The following is a 19,555-nucleotide window of genomic DNA, read 5'->3' on the forward strand; positions in this document are numbered from 1 at the left end:
CGGTAACCAGCATTTCCTGTTAAACAAAACAAAACAAAAAAAAACCTGAAAGTGAGTGCTGCTGTTTAGCAAAGTGTGTACTACTAGTCAGCAGATTTATAGCTTTTGGTACTCACTCAAGAGAGCTTACATGTGGAGTGGATTAGTATGCACTTTGGCACCATATTCCAAAAAGCGTGCATTATTCTGCCTTTGGTCCCATCTGGGAGAGCTTACATTGAAACCATTTAGCCAACATTTGGTACCCAGTCCCTCAACCTACTTCATTCTACAGCGGAATAGTATGCACTTCTGGCAGCATGCACCTCAAAGTGTGCATTAATCCGTTTTCGGTTCACATTAAGAACATAAGAAATTGCCATGCTGGGTCAGACCAAGGGTCCATCAAGCCCAGCATCCTGTTTCCAACAGAGGCCAAACCAGGCCACAAGAACCTGGCAATTACCCAAACATTAAGAAGATCCCATGCTACTGATCCAGTTAATAGCAGTGGCTATTCCCTAAGTAAACTTGATTAATATCCATTAATGGACTTCTCCTCCAAGAACTTATCCAAACCTTTTTTGAACCCAGCTACACTAACTGCACCAATCACATCATCTGGCAACAAATTCCAGAGCTTTATTGTGCGTTGAGTGAAAAAGAATTTTCTCTGATTAGTCTTAAATGTGCTCCTTGCTAACTTCATGGAATGCCCCCTAGTCCTTCTATTATTCGAAAGTGTAAATAACCGATTGACATCTACTCGTTCAAGACCTCTCATGATCTTAAAGACCTCTATCGTATCCCCCCTCAGCCGTCTCTTCTCCAAGCTGAACAGCCCTAACCTCTTCAGCCTTTCCTCATAGGGGAGCTGTTCCATCCCCTTTATCATTTTGGTTGCCCTTCTTGCAGAGAGTTTACATTGCAATTTAAAGTATGTGCTTTGTTTTGATTTGTGTTTCAAACTTTCCAAGCAACCAGCCTTCATCGTGTTTCTCTTCAGTGAAATTTTGGGCCAGCAAACTTGGAGATGTTGCTGATGATCATGTGCACATTGCAGACAACTTGTATATTGAGGGAGAGGAACTTCTTCCTATTGCAGTATGCCATATCTTTCTCATAAATACGCCCTACGACCACTGCAGATACTCCAAAACTTGGCAGCATGTATCCTCACCAATGCCCACCGAGGTGATCACATCACCCCAGTCCTCAAACACCTTCACTGGTTGCCCATCAATGCCTGGATCATATACAAATCCCTTACTATCATGCACAAAACTATCTACAACCAAGACATGCCCTGGTTCCAAGAACATCTACGATTCCGTACCTCTAACAGACCTATCAGAGCACAACACTGTGCCACGCTACATACCCCCTCTCCCAAAATTGCAAAGCTGAAGTCTACCAAAGAACGTGCACTCTCTTTAGTTGTTCCCTCCCTTTGGAACAAGATGCCCTCTAACCTCCGCCTGGAGCTTTGCCCAAAAAGATTTAAACAAAACTTAGACTTGGCTCTTCAAACACACATACACCTAATCTCCCTCTTCTCCCCTCGCCCCCCCCCCCCCCCCGAAATGTGATAATCTCTTGTAAATATCATGTAAATATTTGTATATGTTTCCCCTCATACTCTGTTAACATTCCCTGTATCCTGTTGATACGTTATGATAAGTGTTCTCTCTGTAAAGCTTCTTGCTATTTTTAGTTATCTGTAAACCGAGATGATGTTCCCAACGTATTTCGGCATATAAAATGCTTTAAATAAATATTGGGGGGGGGCGGGGGTTAAGAGTGACATGGGTGCAATCAATTGCGCCAAATACATTCTGCATACTGGCTATTTCACGAGAGCATGCTTTATTTCTTGCCACTCCATAAGCTGCTGTGATACCTGACCCATTTCATCATGACCTTCAGTACCTGGCTGAAATGGCTTGTAAACAATGACTGAACAATACATTTGTAGGGGTCATTCCATACCAGAGGGTTTGAGGTATACTTGACTCGCTCTTAAACGACCTCCTGGGCCGAGTGTAAAGTGTCACTGCAAGAGGTTTGTCAGGCAACTACTTGGAAGTCATTGCACACTTTCGCCAGGCATCATCGATTGGATATCTAGGCTTTGGTAAGAGTGTTTTACCAGCAGGACTATCATGGTGGAAGGGAAATAGAACAAAAAGTCACTTACAAGGGACAAGAGTAACAGATAAGTATGAGAGAGAGAAAAAAAAAGTGAAAGCTTGCTGGGCAGACTGGATGGACCGTTTGGTCGTCTTCTGCCGTCATTTCTATGTTTCTATGTAATACATGCCACCACAGCCCACTGTGTTCTGGAATGAGTCTGTGGTGAGAATATACAAGACACCAAGAAGCTTGACCAAGCTTGGAATGGCATGTCCACGCTCTATTAGAAGATCTATATTATCCTTGATGTTTTCATAGAGAGAGAAAGAATCCCCTGGAGTTCAGACTGTATGTCTGCACCGCATCTGTCTCTGGCAACCCCAGCAGTGTTGTCCTCAAGCGGGATATCTGCTGCCTGCGTCCCCTTCTACAAACAGATTACGCCAAATCCTGCTCCTTTCAAGCCCTCCTCTCTTCAGCAAACTGTTGTCTCTGTTCTCTCTCTTTCTCACTATAAAGCTTCTGCTGCGGTTATTCTTTGGCTGACCCGCAAAATGTGCCAAAGCATCAAAAAACAGTGTACATAATCTATGGTTTCAACAAAGAAGCACCTACAAAGCCACACAAATACTAGCAATGGACTAAAATGGCCATCAGACGTGCTTTAACTTTTACTCCTGCCCTGACCCAGGCGCTAAAAAAACCTGCATTAAAAAGCAGGCACTAAAATGTCTCCTTGTTAACATGGCTCTCTGCATTGCCTGGTAATAGCTACTTACTTTACGTGGTATTACATGCACCCATGGTAAGCCATCTACATGAGTTTATTCCAATATTTGCGTGGGTTTTTTCAGTGGTAAAACCTATTTAAAATACTATGAGTAAAGCCGGCGCCGAAAAACCCATGCAAAAATCAGAGTAAAAAAAAAACACGGTTGGCTTAGCGCACCTTATTACATCAGTCTCTGTATGTAGGAATCCCTAACACCTATAACTCATCCAGAATGCAGCTGCCTAACTGATAATAGGACACAAATTTGAGCACATAACCCCAGCTCTCAAAAGCTTGCACTAGCTTCCAACACTGTCATACCAAATTAAAGATATTAACTTTACTTACAAAGCCCTAAAAAAACTTGACTCCAACCTACCATTGCAGTCCCAGTCACAAGCTTGCCATGTGATTCCACCTCCAAGAACTATGTCTTACCAACACCAGAAACAGAGCTTTTGCAGGTTCTGCCTCAACCCTTTGGAACTCAGTATTTCTTCCCCCCATCAACCTGGCCCCAACCCTTTCGGAAAACCTAGCTGTTTGAGACAGTTTTTGGGCACTGACCAATACATCATCTAACCCTCCAAGACATACATTCAAGACAGCAGACACCAGTATTTCTCTGTACTTTTCAGAAAATATCCCACGCAAGTTGCAGTGGATATGTTTAAGCATAATTCTATCAAGCAGGTCATGGATGCCAACTTAATAGCCATGCATCTCCCTACCAATGAAATTCTTTGTAACCCTTCTCTGGAGATACTAAAATACTGAATTGAATTTGCTAACCTCTGTTTGACCTATTTTGTTACGGGGAAGTTTTATGATGGAAAGATTGGGTGCTTATCCTATTGTATGATTGATGTATCCTTGTGGTAAAAGCCAAATGGAGAATAAGATGGTGCACGCATTCTCTGGCACTTTTCTCACTCTGGCACATATTCAGACTCTGAGGTGTAATGTATATAATGTTATTTATTGCTGATCTGTATAGGTAAATAGTATATTTTATTATATGGTCCATTCCCCATACTGTATGATAGGCGAATAGTGCTTTTTTTGTTTAAGATTTTGAGTACATCCATCATTACACCACATTTGCAATTCATTTTGCTTAAATTGCATATTTCTTTTATTTAAAATATGTATTTTTTAAATTAGTACTTTAATTGTTTGATTCTAACTTTCAGATCCACAGAATTGGATTCCAACTGGTCTTGGTTTCAGTTGAGATGCATGCAAATTGGAGGAAATGCTAATGCTGTAAGTATCTGAAAATATCTGCTTTCAATTTATACTTATCTTTTTAAAACTACTTTTATTAGGTAGGATGCAAGAAATCTTGTAGAGAATTGAGTGATGAGTTTAAAAAAAAAAAGATGCAGTTATAACTTTGCATTATGTAGTGTTCAAAATATCAGATTTTTTTTTTTTTTAGTTCTATATGTCTCTGCTTTTATTTTTAGTTTGCCTTTCTGTTTTTCCTCCAGGGCTGAATTTTCATAGAATAAAAAAATGTGATAACATAGGTTTCATGAACATACCCAGATCAGTCCAGAAAAGTGGGTTGTGTATCCCTACCAGCAGGTGGAGTCAGAGAACAATTAGAACTTTGGGCACTGCTACATAACGAGAGTGCCACCTGCAGTCACTCAGTATTTCTTTGACTCCTGTGGGTGGTACAGATGTACACCCGCAGTCTTCAGTTATATTTTTTATTTAGTAAGTTTGAATTAAATTTTTTGGTTTACGATCACTTCCTGAGGTGTTAGGCGCCTTCGTGGGCCATTCCTCAGTAGAAGCCGGGCGTCCGGGGAATTGGATATTCTTGTCAGGGTTTCGCCCGCCATAGTTCGGTGTCTGACGACCAGGGGCTCCTGGCTACTCACCACAGCCTGCTCCCTTGTCTCCTGCAACAGCTTTTCTCTGTGTCTTGGTAAAGTTTAAAAAAAAACCTATTTTCCCTGCGGCTGACTGACAGATTTCAGTGCTGAGGTAAGGAGAGGTGCAGGAGGGACCGGGTCTTTTAAGGCCGGCAGGGAAGCTGTCGGCAGTGTTCCCCTCAGTTCCCAGGGCTCCGGGTCGTTTTCTGAGGGCAAGGGTGAGTTTTTCTCCGTGTGCCTCATTAACTCGCCGCTTCCCTGCTGGCGGCCTTGCAATTTCACTATAGACAGGCTCCTTTCCCGCGGCACGGTTGCGTGCGTTTTTTCTCCTCAGCCGGTAGTCTCTTAGCACGAAACGTTTGTTTTTTCTGGTCCTGCCTAACTGAAATTTTCTCTGTGTCGCGCCCTTTTCTATTTCACTTCAGACTATCGGCGCGCTGCTGCAGATAGGACCAAAAACAGAATCGCAGGCCTGCTGCGCGTGTGGCTCTTCAGGGCTTTTTGCCTCCTCCCTCGGGGAGGGAACATCCGTTTTGCCTTCAGCTTTGCGGGAAGAGGATTCTCCGCCTGTTATAGCCGCGGTGAGGGAAGACCTCACCAGGGGAACTGATGATATCACCCCAGCCGACTCTCCAGTTTGAGAGGGGGACCCGGAGGGGTTTTCCCCCAAATTTGTCCTCCTTATGCACCAGGCTTTCCTGGCAAGGAATCGCTCGGCGGTAAAGTGGCCCAGTCTCCTGTGGGCAGGTTCGGACCCACCTGAGAAAAGAGGTCGGGGTACGGATCCTCGTCAGTGCTTCTCTGATTTGGCTCACCCCACAGGGGATTCTCCCTAGGGTACGTGAGATCCGATCCCGGGGTCTGGGGTGACGCCGGCTTCTGGGGTAGTAGGGGCGGCAGACCTGGAGCCGCGGCCGGATCCGGCTGATGTGGATACTGATGATCCAGATGAGCCCGATTACCCTCCTGTGGAGGGGGATGACCCCAGCGTGGTGCGTTTGTTCAAGTGGGATGAGTTAAGACCCCTTATTCCCCAGGTCCTTGAAGTTCTGGGACTTAAGGTTTCTCGAGAAGAGTCTGACAACGAGGGCATCAATCCAGTCCTCGACGGCATTAGGGGTCCCACAACATCTTTTCCTCTGCCTAAGAAGGTTCGCAAACTAGTGACCCGGGAGTGGGAGACTCCGGATTTCGGCTTGAAGGAGGGCAGAGCTATGGCGAAACTGTACCCGTTATCATCTGATGTTTTGGATTTTCTGAAGATTCCAAAAGTGGATGCCGTGGTCTCGGCATTCACGAAAAAGACCACTATCCCGGTTGCTGGGGCGGCTGCCCTTAAGGATATGCAGGACCGCAAGCTGGAGATCCAGTTGAAGCGAGCATTCGAGGTTGCCGCGCGAAGCCTTCGGGCAGCAGTTTGCGCTAGCCTCATATGCAGAGGGCCTGTCTGTGTTGGGTCCAGGAGTCGGCTGCCGGAGCCAATACAGGCGACAGTGGGGCTCTGCAGTCCGCCCGCCTAGAAACAGCCATCGCGTATGTTGCAGATGCTTTGTATGATCTGGTGAGGACCTCGGCGAGAGCTATGGTGTCCTTGATGTCAACGCGGTGTCTCCTCTGGCTGTGAAATTGGGTGGCGGATTTGTCCTCCAAGTCCCAGCTTTGTAATCTACCCTTTAAGGGCAAGCTCCTGTTTGGGGAGGATCTGGATCAGCTAGTAAAGCTGCTTGCTGAATCCAAGGGCAATCTGTTGCTGGAAGATAAAAGATCTTCTAAGAAAGTCTTCTCTCCTCGAGCTAGGTTTCGGGACTCTCGCCGCTTCAGAGCGGGTAGATTCTCCGCACCTCCTGCTTCTAAACCTGCTTCAGGGCGCCAGGAGTCCTTTCGAGAGGGTTGCCGGCCTGGAAGAGATTCGGAAAATCTTGGTGCAGGAAGTTATAAAAACCCCCAATGAAGCCACAAGCACCCATTCCGTCGTCGAAGCTGTCGGAGGCAGATTATCCAACTTTTTACACGGAATGGGCAAGAATTACATCAGACCGCTGGGTCTTAGAAGTGATCAAAGACGGGTATGCAGTGGAGTTCTCGTGCCCAGTCCGGGAGGATTTTGTGGAGTCCAGAGTGGCCTCAAGTGTCAAGCGAGAGGCGGTCTGGGTGACTCTACAACGACTTCTCGAGCTCAAAGCTATTGTCCCAGTTCCGGGGGCTCAACAGGGATGAGGTCGTTACTCCGTGTATTTTGTGGCCCCCAAGAAGGAGGGCACGTTTCGGCCCATCCTCGATCTGCAGAAGGTGAACTGTTGCCTTCGGGTTCCTCGCTTTCGTATGGAAACCCTGAGGACAGTGATGGCCGTAGTAGTTTTTCTCTTCTTTGGACCTCCGGAGGCATATTTACACATTCCGATCCGGCTGAATCACCAGATGTTTCTGCGGTTCAAGGTCTTGGGATGACGCTTCCAATTTCGAGCCCTCCCATTTGGTCTCACAACAGCTCCTCACATGTTCACCAAGGTGATGGTGATGGTGGCGGACTTCCTTCATCAGGAGGGACTCTTGGTCCACCTGTACCTGGACGACTGGTTGATTCACGCGAAGTCTCGGGAGGACTGCGAGAGATCATTGCACATGGTGATGTTCACATTGCGATCCCTAGGTTGGGTAATCAATGTGCAGAAGAGTCACTTGGAACCCACGCAGAAGTTGATTTATCTCGGAGCACAATTCGATACCTTGCTGGGCAAAGTGTTTCTAGCAGCGGACCGAATAGGGAAGTTGCAGGAACAAATACATTCCCTTTTTTGAAGGAACAATCCCACAGTGTGGCATCATCTTCAGGTCCTGGGCTCTATGGCTTCAACGTTTGGTCTTGGTTCCTTGGGCGTTCGCTCACATAAGACTTTTACAGCGTGCACTTTTGTCTCACTGGAGCCCGGTGTCGGAGCAATTCCATCTACCAATGCCTCTTCTTCCGGAATCCAGAGCAGCCAGTCTGTCATGGTGGCTGTCACTGGACAATCTGGAATGGGGGGTGGATTTGGACACTCCGAATTGGCTGATGATCTCCACTGATGCCTGCCTCTCAAGTTGGGAGGCGGTGTGTGCAGACAGGTCTGCCCAAGGACTCTGGTCGGCGATGGAAAGATCCTGGTCCATAAACCGGCTCGAGACCAGGGCTGTACGTCTGGCTCTGCGGGAGTTTCTTTCCTGGATCCAGGGCAGAATGGTGCGTTCATCAACCGGCAAGGCGGGACTCGAATCCTGTCGTAGCACTGGAGGCATGTCTTCTGTTCACCTGGGCGGAGCACCATCTCGAGGGCATTGCCACATCCCATGACGCGGGAGTAGAGAATGTGCAAGCAGATTATCTCAGCCATCAGCAACTAGACCCAGGGGAATGGGAACTATCTCTCAAGGCATTGAATCTCATTTGCACCAGATGGGGAACTCCTCAGCTGGATCTGATGGCAACGCAGGTGAATGCAAAAACAGTTCATTTTTTCACCTGTCGCCGAGAAAAGGGCTCGGTGGGCATAGACACTCTCGTGTGTGCTTGGCCCACATGGATTCTGCTGTATGTCTTCCCACCCTGGCCCCTCATAGGTCGGCTTCTCAGTCGCATAGAGCGGCATCCGGGAAGGGTGATTCTGGTGGTGCCGGAGTGGCCACGTCATCTGTGGTTCGTGGATCTGGTACACTTGGCTCTAGAGGGTCCACTTCAGCTGGCTCATCTAACGCATCTGCTCCGTCAGGGGCCCATACTTTCGAATCGGGAGGATTGCTTCTCTCTCGCGGCTTGGCTTTTGAGAGGCGACATTTACGCTTGAGGGGTTATTCAGAACAAGTCATTTCCACCCTCCTACAGGCGAGACGTCCAGCCACCTCTATGGCCTATGTGAGAGTTTGGAAACTTTTTGAGACGTGGTGTTATCAGCGTTCCTGCGACCCTTTAGCAGTGCATGTTCCTCGGGTGCTTGACTTTCTGCAACAGGGCCTCGCTAAGGGCTTGGCGTTCAATTCCCTTCGTGTACAAGTTGCAGCTCTAGGTGCCTTGCGGGGAAACTTTGACAGCTGTTCGCTGGCAGCGCATCCGGATATTGCTCAGTTTCTTAAGGGGGTCAAACGTTTGCGCCCTACAATTCGTTCGGTGTGTCCGGATTGGAGTTTGAATTTAGTCCTGCGAGTTCTGTGGCGCTCCTTTCGAGCCTCTTCGTGGAGTTTCCCTGAAAGATCTGACTTTGAAAACGATGTTTTTGGTGGCCATTTGCTCGGCCCGTCTGATCTCAGAGTTGCAGGCGCTGTCTTGTCGGGATCCTTTTCTTCAGATTTATGACTATTGGGTATCGTTACATACGGTTCCGTCCTTTGTCCCTAAGGTGGTTTCAGCCTTTCACATCAATCAAACTGTGGAGCTTCCGGGGTTCCCTAACTGGTCCCGGGAGTCTTCTCAGAACAGAGACCTTCATCTTTTGGATGTGCGGCGTGCCTTATTGCGTTATCTGGAGGTTACCAATGTCTTCAGACGTTCTGATCATTTGTTCGTTCTCTTTGGTGGCCCAAAGAAGGGGGACAAAGCGTCAAAGGCGACCATATCTCAGTGGATATGAAAGGAAGCCATTTGCGCAGCATACATAGCCCAAGGGCATCAGGTGCCTTTGGGTCTGAGCTCATTCCACTAGGGCTCAGGCTACCTCCTGGGCAGAGTGTCAGTTACTGTTGCCTCAGGAGATCTGTAGGGTGGCGGTGTGGTCGTCTATTCACACTTTTACGAAACATTACCGATTGGATGTTAAGGCTTCTGATGAACCGTCCTTCGGGGAGAGTGTGCTTCGTGTGGGTCTTTCAGGTTCCCGCCCAGTGTAGGGTGGCTTGGGTACATCCCACTTTTCTGGACTGATCTGGGTATGTTCAGGAAATGAAAATTGGTTCTTACTGCTAATTTTTGTTCCTGTAATACCATAGATCAGTCCAGAAGCCCACCCCTTTCTTCAGATACTGAAAAACTGTCTTGGTCAGAACCTGCTTAAGTTTTTTTTATTGTTGAAGCTCCTTTTTTGCAGACATGATTCATGGAGCAGTTTTTAGCAGATGTTCGGTCTGGTTTTTGCTAGCGACAAAGTGGTAGTCCGGAAATTTGGTTGGATGCTACCCTTTGTTGTTTAGTTCTGTTAGCATGGGCTTGGGTACAGGTCAATACTGAGTGACTGCAGGTGGCACTCTCATTATGTAGCAGTGCCCAAAGTTCTAATTGTTCTCTGACTCCACCTGTTGGTAGGGATACACAACCCACTTTTCTGGACTGACCTGTGGTATTACAGGAACGAAAATTAGCAGGTAAGAACCAATTTTCATTTACAATAGTTGTTGGCACTGTAGTAACCTAGATACTTAGATGTAAGGTAGTAGTGGTAACATAGTAATGATGGCAGAAAAAGGCCAAATGGTCCATCCAGTCTGCCCAACAAGCTTCTTATGGTAGTAACTGCCACTCCATGCAGGTTACCCCATGATTCTGTTAAGGGTAGTAACTGCTGCTCTGGGCAGGTTAACCCCAAGCTTTATATTAAGGGTAGTAATATTAAAAATCAAAACCAAGCAACTGTCAAACCCACAACAAAATTAGCAACATTTTTAGATGGGGTAGCCTTCCTGATAATTCATACAGTGCTGCTGCTTCAGCATGCTTTACTTTTGGACTTGGCTGAGAAGCATTTCTGCATTTTTTTTTCTATAATGTCTGGGTATTAATAGCCTTGACCCTAAAATTCAGGGCCTAGTGTTGGTTGTCTGAATTCAATTCCTTTCCTTCCCGCCTCCAGCTGTTGAAGCAGAGAGCGATGCTATAATTGCATCAAAATCATGTCGTCTTAGAGTTTGGATAGGTGAATCTCTATGCACCTCTGCCAGAAGATAGAGACAGAGCTGACGTTATGGTATATATACCCTTGCACTGATATCAACCTGTCAGTATTCTCTATCTCCAGCAGATGGAAGTATAGAAGGAGAAAAGAAGAAAGACGTTTATTACCCCACTCTCCTGTGGGGATAACTTTAAAATGTATTTATAGCCTAACACTGACGTCCTAAGTGATGTACAAAATAAAACATTCACGAAAATAACACAAATAAAACATTAAAACGTATTTACTACATAAAATCATAATACCCAGAATAGGTGCATTTCACAGGAGGACCAATATCAATATTCTTATTCAAATGCTTGTTTTAACATAAAGCTTTTCAGGAGGAGTTGAAACTTCTTAATACATTCAGACATTCTGAGTTCTCCCTGGATAAGCAGGATGGTAGTCCTCACATATGGGTGACATCATCAGATGGAGCCCTGTCACGGAACCCTTTTGTCAAAGTTTCTAGAACTTTGACTGGCACACTGAGCATGCCCAGCTTGCCACTAACCCTGCGGCCACCAGGGGTCCCCCTTCAGTCTCTTTTTTTCCTCGCAGCAGTTGCCTCGTGATTTAGGAGCTCTGTGAGAAATTTCTCACAACTTTCTTCACAGAACTATTTGAAGTTTATCTTCTAAAAAAAATTCCTCAACGGGGTACCCCATCGCGCTTCGTTCCCTCTGACGCTCGGTAAGTGTTTTTTCTGGTACTTGCAGTCTGTTCCCGACGGTCACCGACCGCACGCCCGCCAAATTTTAACATGGCGACCAGATTTAGAAAATGCCCCGAGTGTCTGAGGACCATGTCCATAACGGACCCGCATGAAGTCTGTTTTGTGCTTAGGTCCCTCGTACGAAGTTCGTCGATGCCCTAGTTGTGCACAAATGACCCCCAAAGGCCGTCGTGCCCGCCTGGACAAAATGGAGCAATTGTTTGCTTCAAAACAGACTGCTCTATTGATGCCAGTTCAAGCGCCATCGACCGTGGAGGGTCCATCGACCTCGGAGACAATTCGCCAGGAGCACCGTGGACAGGGTTGACAGTCTGCCACCGACTCCATCGAGGACATCGGCGTCATTGTCCTCTGTGCCGGGGAAAGACCGGCACCAATGCCGCAGCGGCATCTATTTCCATCGAGCTGCCTGCGAAGAGGGCCCGGGGAGAGTAGCCCCCATACTCCTCTGGACCCAGGACCCCTAGGCGTTCCCCACCGGTGCCGGGCACAGAGCCTCCATGGGCCCCTGTGGAGGCTCCGGTGATGCCTAGCCTGCCTCCTACCCTACCACCCATGCTGGCTTCCCAGGAGGAATTGGACTGCATGGTCCAAGAGGCAGTACTTGAAAGCTTTGAGGCTTCCCCCATACCGGCCCCAGAATCGGCTCCCTCAATGGTGGCACTGCTCCTCGAGCGCCTCGATACGCTCATCGGTGCCTTATCGACTTCTCTGCCACTGGATACGCTGGCATCAAGTCCATCGAGCTTCCGCAGGTCCCTATTCCAGTACCGGGTTCCTCTGAGGAAGAAGGATCGATTCCCGGCCACGTCCCTCCACGGGAACCGTCGATGCCGGAGCCCATGCCAGGGCCATTGCTACCAGTGCTCAAGCGCACCTCATCTGCCCTGATGACTGCCCTCTTGGTTTTGGCATGCTTCCTCCATCGGGAGCTCCACCGGGAGAAGGAGAGAGTCCCTGTAATCCATGGGACATGCATCTTCAGATGATTCATCACAGACATCCGAGGACTTACTCTCAGAGCCTTCACCGCCGGAGGAAAGGAGATCATCTCCTCCAGAAGACCTCTCCTTTGCCAGTTTTGTCAGAGATGTCTGAGACTATACCTTTTACACTGGTCACGGAGGAAGATGCTCGCCATAAAATGTTGGAGGTCTTACAATTTGTAGATGCTCCAAAAGAAATAATGGCAATACCAGTACATATGAAGTTCTTTTGGACCTCATGCACCGCCTGTGGGAACCATCCCGGTACGGTACCCCCAGTCAATAAAAAGACAGATGCTACCTACCTGTTTCAACAAGCCCCAGGTTTTCAAAAGTCAGCTGTCCCTCCACTCTGTGGTTGTGGAATCAACTCAGAAAAGGCTAAATGATCGCGCCACATTCCTCTGCTCCTCCCGGTAAGGAAGAGAAAGCATTGGATGTGTTGGGACGAAGAATTTTCCAAGGGTCCATGTTGATATTATGAATTGCAGCATATCAACTATATATGACCCAATATAATAGAAATCTCTGGAAACAAGTCCAGGAGATTGCAGAGACATTACCACAGCATCAACAAGAAGCCTTGTTCTCCATCCTACAAAAAGGAATGGAAGCAGGTAAACATGAAGTCAGAGTTGCCTATGATTCTTTTGAAACAGTATCCAGAGTCTTGGCAGCGGGCATCAGTGCTAGATGCTGGGCCTGGCTTAAGGCCTCAGACCTATGCCCGGAAGTGCAGGACGAACTGGCAGATCTACCCTGTACCGGAGACAACCTGTTGGGGGATTAAGATCCAGGATGCAGTGACCCAGTTTAAAGGACCATCATGAGACCCTGCGCCAGTTGTCAACTGTCTCCCCAGATGTTCCCTCCGTAGCTTGCAGGGCCTCGCGTAGAGAACCCAAGAAACAATTCTTCAGGCCAATCAGATATTACCCTCCTGTGTCCTGTGCATGACCGGCTTGGGCAACTCAAGAGGGGACATGCGTGCGCCAAACTTGAACATCTAGATCACAGCAAGCTCCGCAAGCTGGCTCTGCGTCTAGATTTTGACTCTTTCCCAGAGAGCAGCATCCATATTCCAGTTGGGGGGCCGCCTGTGCCACTTTGCAACAAATTGGCATCCAGTCACCACGGACCAGTGGGTACTGTCCATCGTAACCCACGGTTACAGTCTAAATTTTTCAAAAATACCTCTGGACTTCCCACCCAATTCATCCTGGAGTTGGGATGACCACACAGGAAAACTCGAATCAGAGCTCTCAATCCTTCTGTCTGTCAGAGCCGTGGAACCGGTTCCACCGAATCAGCAGGGACATGGGTTCTACTCCAGATATTTCCTAATTCCGAAAAAGACCGGCAGCCTCTGGCCTATTCTGGACCTCCATGCCTTGAATACATTTCTTTATTTATTTTATTTCTTTAAATTCTTTTAATATACTGATGCTCAAGACCAAGTCTTATCGTACCGGTTTACAGTATAACTAGGGGAAAAAAAACAATTAACAACGATATAGAAGGCAAAGTTACAAAAAACAGGGAGCATAAACATGGGCGTTAGAAGAGAAGAAGAAGATCAGATGAGTACAGTTGGAGAGCCATGTAACAAAATAGTCAGCGAACAATTTCTTCGCAAAGAACGGTTCAGGATGGTATCCCTGAGCACCATGTTTCTTCTACTTCAACAAGGGGATTGGCTCTGCTCTTTGGACCTTCAAGACGCATGCGCCCATATTGCGATCTTCCCTCCTCATCGCAAATATCTGCGATTTGTGGTGGGCTGCAGTCACTGTCAATACAAGGTACTACCATTCGGCCTAGCCTCTGCGCCTCGAGTCTTTACGAAGTGCCTGGCAGTCGTGGCTGAGCAGTCACACAGCAGAGGCGTATATGTTTTTCCATACCTGGACACCTGGCTCATAAAAAGCCAGTCAAAACAAGGAGCCCTCGACTCTCGTGGTCTCACCATAAGGCTTCTAAACTCAGGATTTCTAATAAATTACCCCAAATCCCAATTGACACTGTCTCATCTTCTCTCCTTTATAGGAGCAGACTTAAATATGACACTGTCCAGAGCATTATTACGCAATGACCATGCAATTACGCTGACCAACCTTGCCAGCTTTATCCGCCTTCAAAAAAGAGTCTCAGCTGGCCAGCTACTAAGGTTGCTCGGCCACATGGCATCAGCAATCCATGTCACCCCTATGGCATGTCTTGCCATGAGAGTGATCCAGTGGACTCTGAAATCCCAGTGGCGACAAGCTACTCAGCTGCTGTCATCCATGGTACACATAACCAGCCACCTTCGTCTGTTCCTTGCCTGGTGGACACACAAAGCCAACTTACAAGTGGGTCTTCCTTTCCAGCAACTGGCTCCTCAGGTGACCTTAACTACGGATGCCTCCAACCTAGGTTGGGGAGCCCACGTCCAAGGCCTTCAAACTCAAGGGACTTGGACAACAGCCGAAGCGACCCATCAAATCAACTTTCTGGAGCTTCGAACAATGCGGTATGCCCTTTATGCATTTCAGGATTACCTCTCCAACAAAATTGTACTGATTCAATCAGACAACCAGGTTGCAATGGGGGGCACGGGCTCTTATCTGCTTTGCCAGGAGGCGGCGCAGATTTGGGCCTGGGCCCTGTCGCATTCCATTCTTCTGCGAGCCACTTATCTAGTGGGCACACAGAATGCACTTACGGACTGCCTCAGCCGACGTTTCCAGCCCCATGAATGGTCTCTGGATCTCTTGGTTGCGAGCAGAATCTTTCACTGGTGGGGGTTATCCGACCATCGACCTGTTTGCATCCAGTCAGAACCACAAAGTGGAAGACGTCTTCTCCCTGCACAGGGACCGGCATGCACCAGCCAGGGAAGCCTTCGCCCGTCCCTGGAACAAAGGCCTGCTTTATGCGTATCCTCCAATTCAGCTCATAAGCAAGACTCTCGTGAAGCTACAACAGGACCAGGACTTAATGATTCTCATCGCCTCGTACTGGCCGTGCCAAATTTGGTTTCCCATACTTTGCATCCTTTCTGCCCAGGACCCCATTCGCCTGGGCACGTCACCCAACCTCATAACACAGAATCACGGCAAGTTACGCCACCCAAACCTCCAGGCCCTGGAAGAGATTTTCCTTGTGGTGCACACAAGAGCTTGGATCCCTTTTCTTGCCCCACATCGGGTCTGTTAGATTCTCTGGCACCTCTCGGAATCTGGTCTCCAGACATCATCTATCCGAGTGCACCTTAGTTCTATCTCTGCTTACCATCAAGGAATAAGGGATGCCCCTGGTGAGTCGCTTCATGAGAGGCTTAATACAGCTTAAGCCTCCTCTATGGCCACCGGTCGTGGCATGGGACCTTAATGTTGTACTGGCACGGCTCATGCACACTCCTTTTGAGCCCATGCACTCCTGCAAACTTAGATATCTTACATGGAAAGTTCTTTTCCTAGTAGCCATCACGTCTGCTCGCAGGGTAAGTGACTTACAGGCCCTCACCCGACACAAGGTTCCTCCATGACTGGGTAGTTCTCCGCACGCACCCTAAATTACTTCCTAGGGTGGTAACTGATTTCTATTTAAATCAGTCCATAGTCTTGCCCACTTTCTTTCCAAGACCTCACACTCACCCAGGTGAGCGAACTCTCCACACCTTGGACTGCAAGCATGCTCTTGCATTTTACTTAGACCACACTACAGCCCACAGGACGTCCACCCAACTCTTTGTATTTTTTGATAAGAACAAACTTGGGAATTTATTTATTTTATTTATTTGTGTTTTTCTATACCGGCATTCACGGCAGTTCGTATCATGTCGGTTTACATAAAACAAGGGGTGAGCAATACATTATAACGTACATAGCTAAAACGTAAGAGTATACATTACAAAAGTATAACAAGTGCGTAGAAGAAAAAGTTACAATAAAACAGGGGTTATTCTAACTGGGATTAGAGTTAGAGGAGAGATAAAAAGTTTAACAAGAAGTAAAACATTGTAGTGATTGGTTGGTATTGGAATGCGGTGGGCAAGCAAACACTGTCAAACTGGTTAGCAGACTACATCGCATTCTGTTACCAGCAAGCAGGCCTTCCACTACAGGGACGAGTGAAGGCATGCTCAGTCAGAGCAATGGCAACGTCAGTAGCACATTACCATTCAATACCGATTTGCTGACATCTGTAGGGCTGCGACATGGAGCTCTCTCCACACCTTTGCAGCTCACTACTGCCTGGACAAGGCTGGGCGACAGGATTCAGTCTTTGGCCAGTCTGTCCTAAGGAATTTGTTTCCAGTATAGGAACCCAACTCGTCCTACCTCGACCTGCTGTGAATTTCAGGCTGCCTCATCCTTGCCAGCAGCACCCCAGTTGTTGTGCCTGTTGCACATGTTTGGTGCTGTTTGGCCCTCATACGTATGACTCAGCCTGTAGCTTGCTATTCACCCATATATGAGGACTACAATCCTGCTTGTCCTGGGAGAAAGTAGAGTTGCTTACCTGTAAGAGGTGTTCTCCCAGGACAGCAGGCTGTTAGTCCTCACGAAACCCACCCGCCACCCCGCGGAGTTGGGTTCGCTTACATTTTATTATTTTATTTTTCACTCGTACTTTCGCTACAAACGAGACTGAAGGGGGTCCCCTGGTGGCTACAGGGTTAGTGGCACTAACCCTGTAACCTCAGTATGAGCACAGCATGCTCATACTGAGCCCTGTCATTCCGTGACAGGGCTCAGTATGAGCTCTGATGTCACCCATATGTGAGGACTAACATCCTGCTGTCCTGGGAGAACACCTGTTACAGGTAAGCAACTCTGCTTTCCATTGGTAAAGGAAAAGGTGGATTTCCTAGCGTGTAGCAGATGGACTCAGTACAAATGAGTATAGTGTGCTCGTGCCAGCAGTTGGAGACGGATCTGACGTCAGCACGTAGTACATATACCCCTGCAGGAAGTGCAGACGCTCAGTAATTTCCGTCTCCAAAGCAGTTTGGAGCTCCCTCACGCTGAGCGTTTTTCCAAATTCTAAATTCATAGAAGAATTCTACCTGAAGACGAGCCCTGCACTCCTGCAGTGATACCCTCGGGTCCCTCCCCCAGTTGAGTTTCCCGAGGTGATTTCCGTGGTCTGAGGTAGGAGCCTCGGTCCGGTGGCCAAATCGCGGCAGGGACCTAGCCCCCGAGTGAGAAGGGCTCGGGCGCGGCGTAGAGGCAGCCTCGGTCCCGATCCGTTCGCGGTGAGGACTTGGCCCCTGAGCGAGACGAGTTCGGGCGTGGCCTAGAGGCAGCGGGTGCACTTCCTCGAGCGCGGCGGTGACGGTAATCACCCTCTCCCCCCGCAGCCGGAGACCACCCGGGTCGCAGCCGGGAAGCGCCGAAGATCAGGTAAGGCTTACATCTTTACTTTGCTGGTCTCCGAAGAGCGAGGATTAGCGGGATTTGCCTACGGGGTAACCTGCCAAGGAGGTCGCCATTTTGCCTGCCTGCTCGCCATCTGCTCTGATTTGCCGCCTCACAGGCAACGGGTGCATATGTTAGGCGCCCGAAAGTAATCAGGGTGCACATTGATAGCATTCGATAGGCGCACGTTCATAGGCGCACATTGATAGGCGCACGTCTTCGCGCATATTACAAGGCGCATACTTTCGGCTGGGAACACACCTGAGCATAAAGATAACAGACGCGATGGAGCGTATGAGAGCCCATGCGTCCGCAGAGCTGGCACCTCCAGAATCAGGCATAAGAGCTCTAGGCCTCTGCTCAGCATGCCACCTCAGAGCCTCACAGAGTGAGGAAGCTGACTCCCTATGTGCCCAATGTGAGGAGGCCCTGGGAGTCCCGGGCCAGGGCCGGTCCCAGCCCAGATTAATTGCCAGTTCCTCAGGGAACACCCCGGACCTAGCAGGCCGCGGTGAGCAGCCAGGGAACCCTAGAGACCTGGTGCCCCTAAGGCTAGAACCTGCTTCGCTCTCCTGGGTGGAATTATTCAAGGGGATTCACGCCTTTGTCAAGATGCAGTCTGATCCCCGAACGGACCCATACGTACTGGATGACCCTGCCCCTGGACCCTCAAGACCTAGGCACGGCCACCCGCCACCCGGAAGCCCCACTTATGGGGACTCAGATTACTCTGAGGAAGAAGGCGAGCTCCCCCAGGAGGGAGAACTTCCCTCTGGGATAGAGCCGTATCGAACCATGAGACGCTTCCTTCTTAAGGAGGATCTCCCAGACCTGGTCTCTCAATGCCTGTCGGAGCTGGCTATCCCGGGCCCAGGCACCCCGGGGGAACCTAGAATGAACCCCCTGCTAGAGGGCCTGCTTCAAACGGCTCACCATTTTCCCCTCCTACAAGCAGCACAGCAGCTAATCGATCTGGAGTGGAATGCGCCAGAGGCCTCATTCAAAGGGGGTCGGGCCTTGTCTAGCATGTAACCCCTGGACCCGGCAACTAAGGAGCTGCTGGCGTGCCCCAAGGTAGACGCCATAGTTTGCGCAATTGTGAAGCGCACCACCATTCCAGTGGAGGGAGGGGCGGCCCTCAAGGATGCACATGACCGGCGCCTGGACGCCATTCTGAAACAAGCCTTTGAGGTGGCAGCCATGTCCCTACGAATTGCGACCTGCTGCACCATGGTGACGTGTTCCTGTTTATCACGAGCCAGGAACAACACCCCGGGAGAAGAAATGGAATCAGCTCTCTCGTTCCTCACTGACGCTGCCTCCGACCTAGTCTGTACGCAGCCAAGGGAGTATCGTCCTCAGTGGCAGCCAGGAGACAGCTCTGGCTACGACATTGGTCGGCCGACTCTTCCTCCAAGACACGCCTTACAAGAATGCCCTTTAAGGGATCCCTCCTGTTCAGCAGCGACCTCGAGAAACTGGCTAATAAATGGGGCGCCTCTCCCTTACCCCATCTACCGGAAGACAAGTCAAGGAGGAATCAGCGCCCTGTTCCTAGGCCATCCAGAGGCAGAAGCTCTCAACGCTTAAACCCTTACAGGACTAGCTACCAAGCACCTTGTTCTCAGAGCAGGAACCAGTCCTTTCGGACCAGGCACAACAAGAGGGGAACCGGCTCGGGTTTGGGTCCTGGCTGCCCCCCACAATGAGAATCAGCCGACCCATCTGGGGGAAGAAGCCATAGGGGGCAGGCTAACCCTA

The 19,555-nt window shown here is 48.9% G+C and overlaps 1 protein-coding gene across 3 annotated transcripts in view; it reads left to right on the plus strand.

The window, feature by feature from the left end:
- Positions 1–19,555, plus strand: part of ARFGAP3 (ADP ribosylation factor GTPase activating protein 3) — a 752,488-nt gene that overhangs the window by 95,903 nt on the left and 637,030 nt on the right. For all 3 annotated transcript variants that reach the window (XM_029600104.1, XM_029600102.1, XM_029600105.1), the window contains exon 3: positions 4,078–4,150. In XM_029600104.1, coding sequence (XP_029455964.1) covers positions 4,078–4,150 — 73 coding nt within the window. The remainder of the gene's footprint in view (positions 1–4,077; positions 4,151–19,555) is intronic.

Source organism: Rhinatrema bivittatum, chromosome 4 (assembly GCF_901001135.1).
Source record: "Rhinatrema bivittatum chromosome 4, aRhiBiv1.1, whole genome shotgun sequence".
NCBI lineage: Eukaryota > Metazoa > Chordata > Amphibia > Gymnophiona > Rhinatrematidae > Rhinatrema > Rhinatrema bivittatum.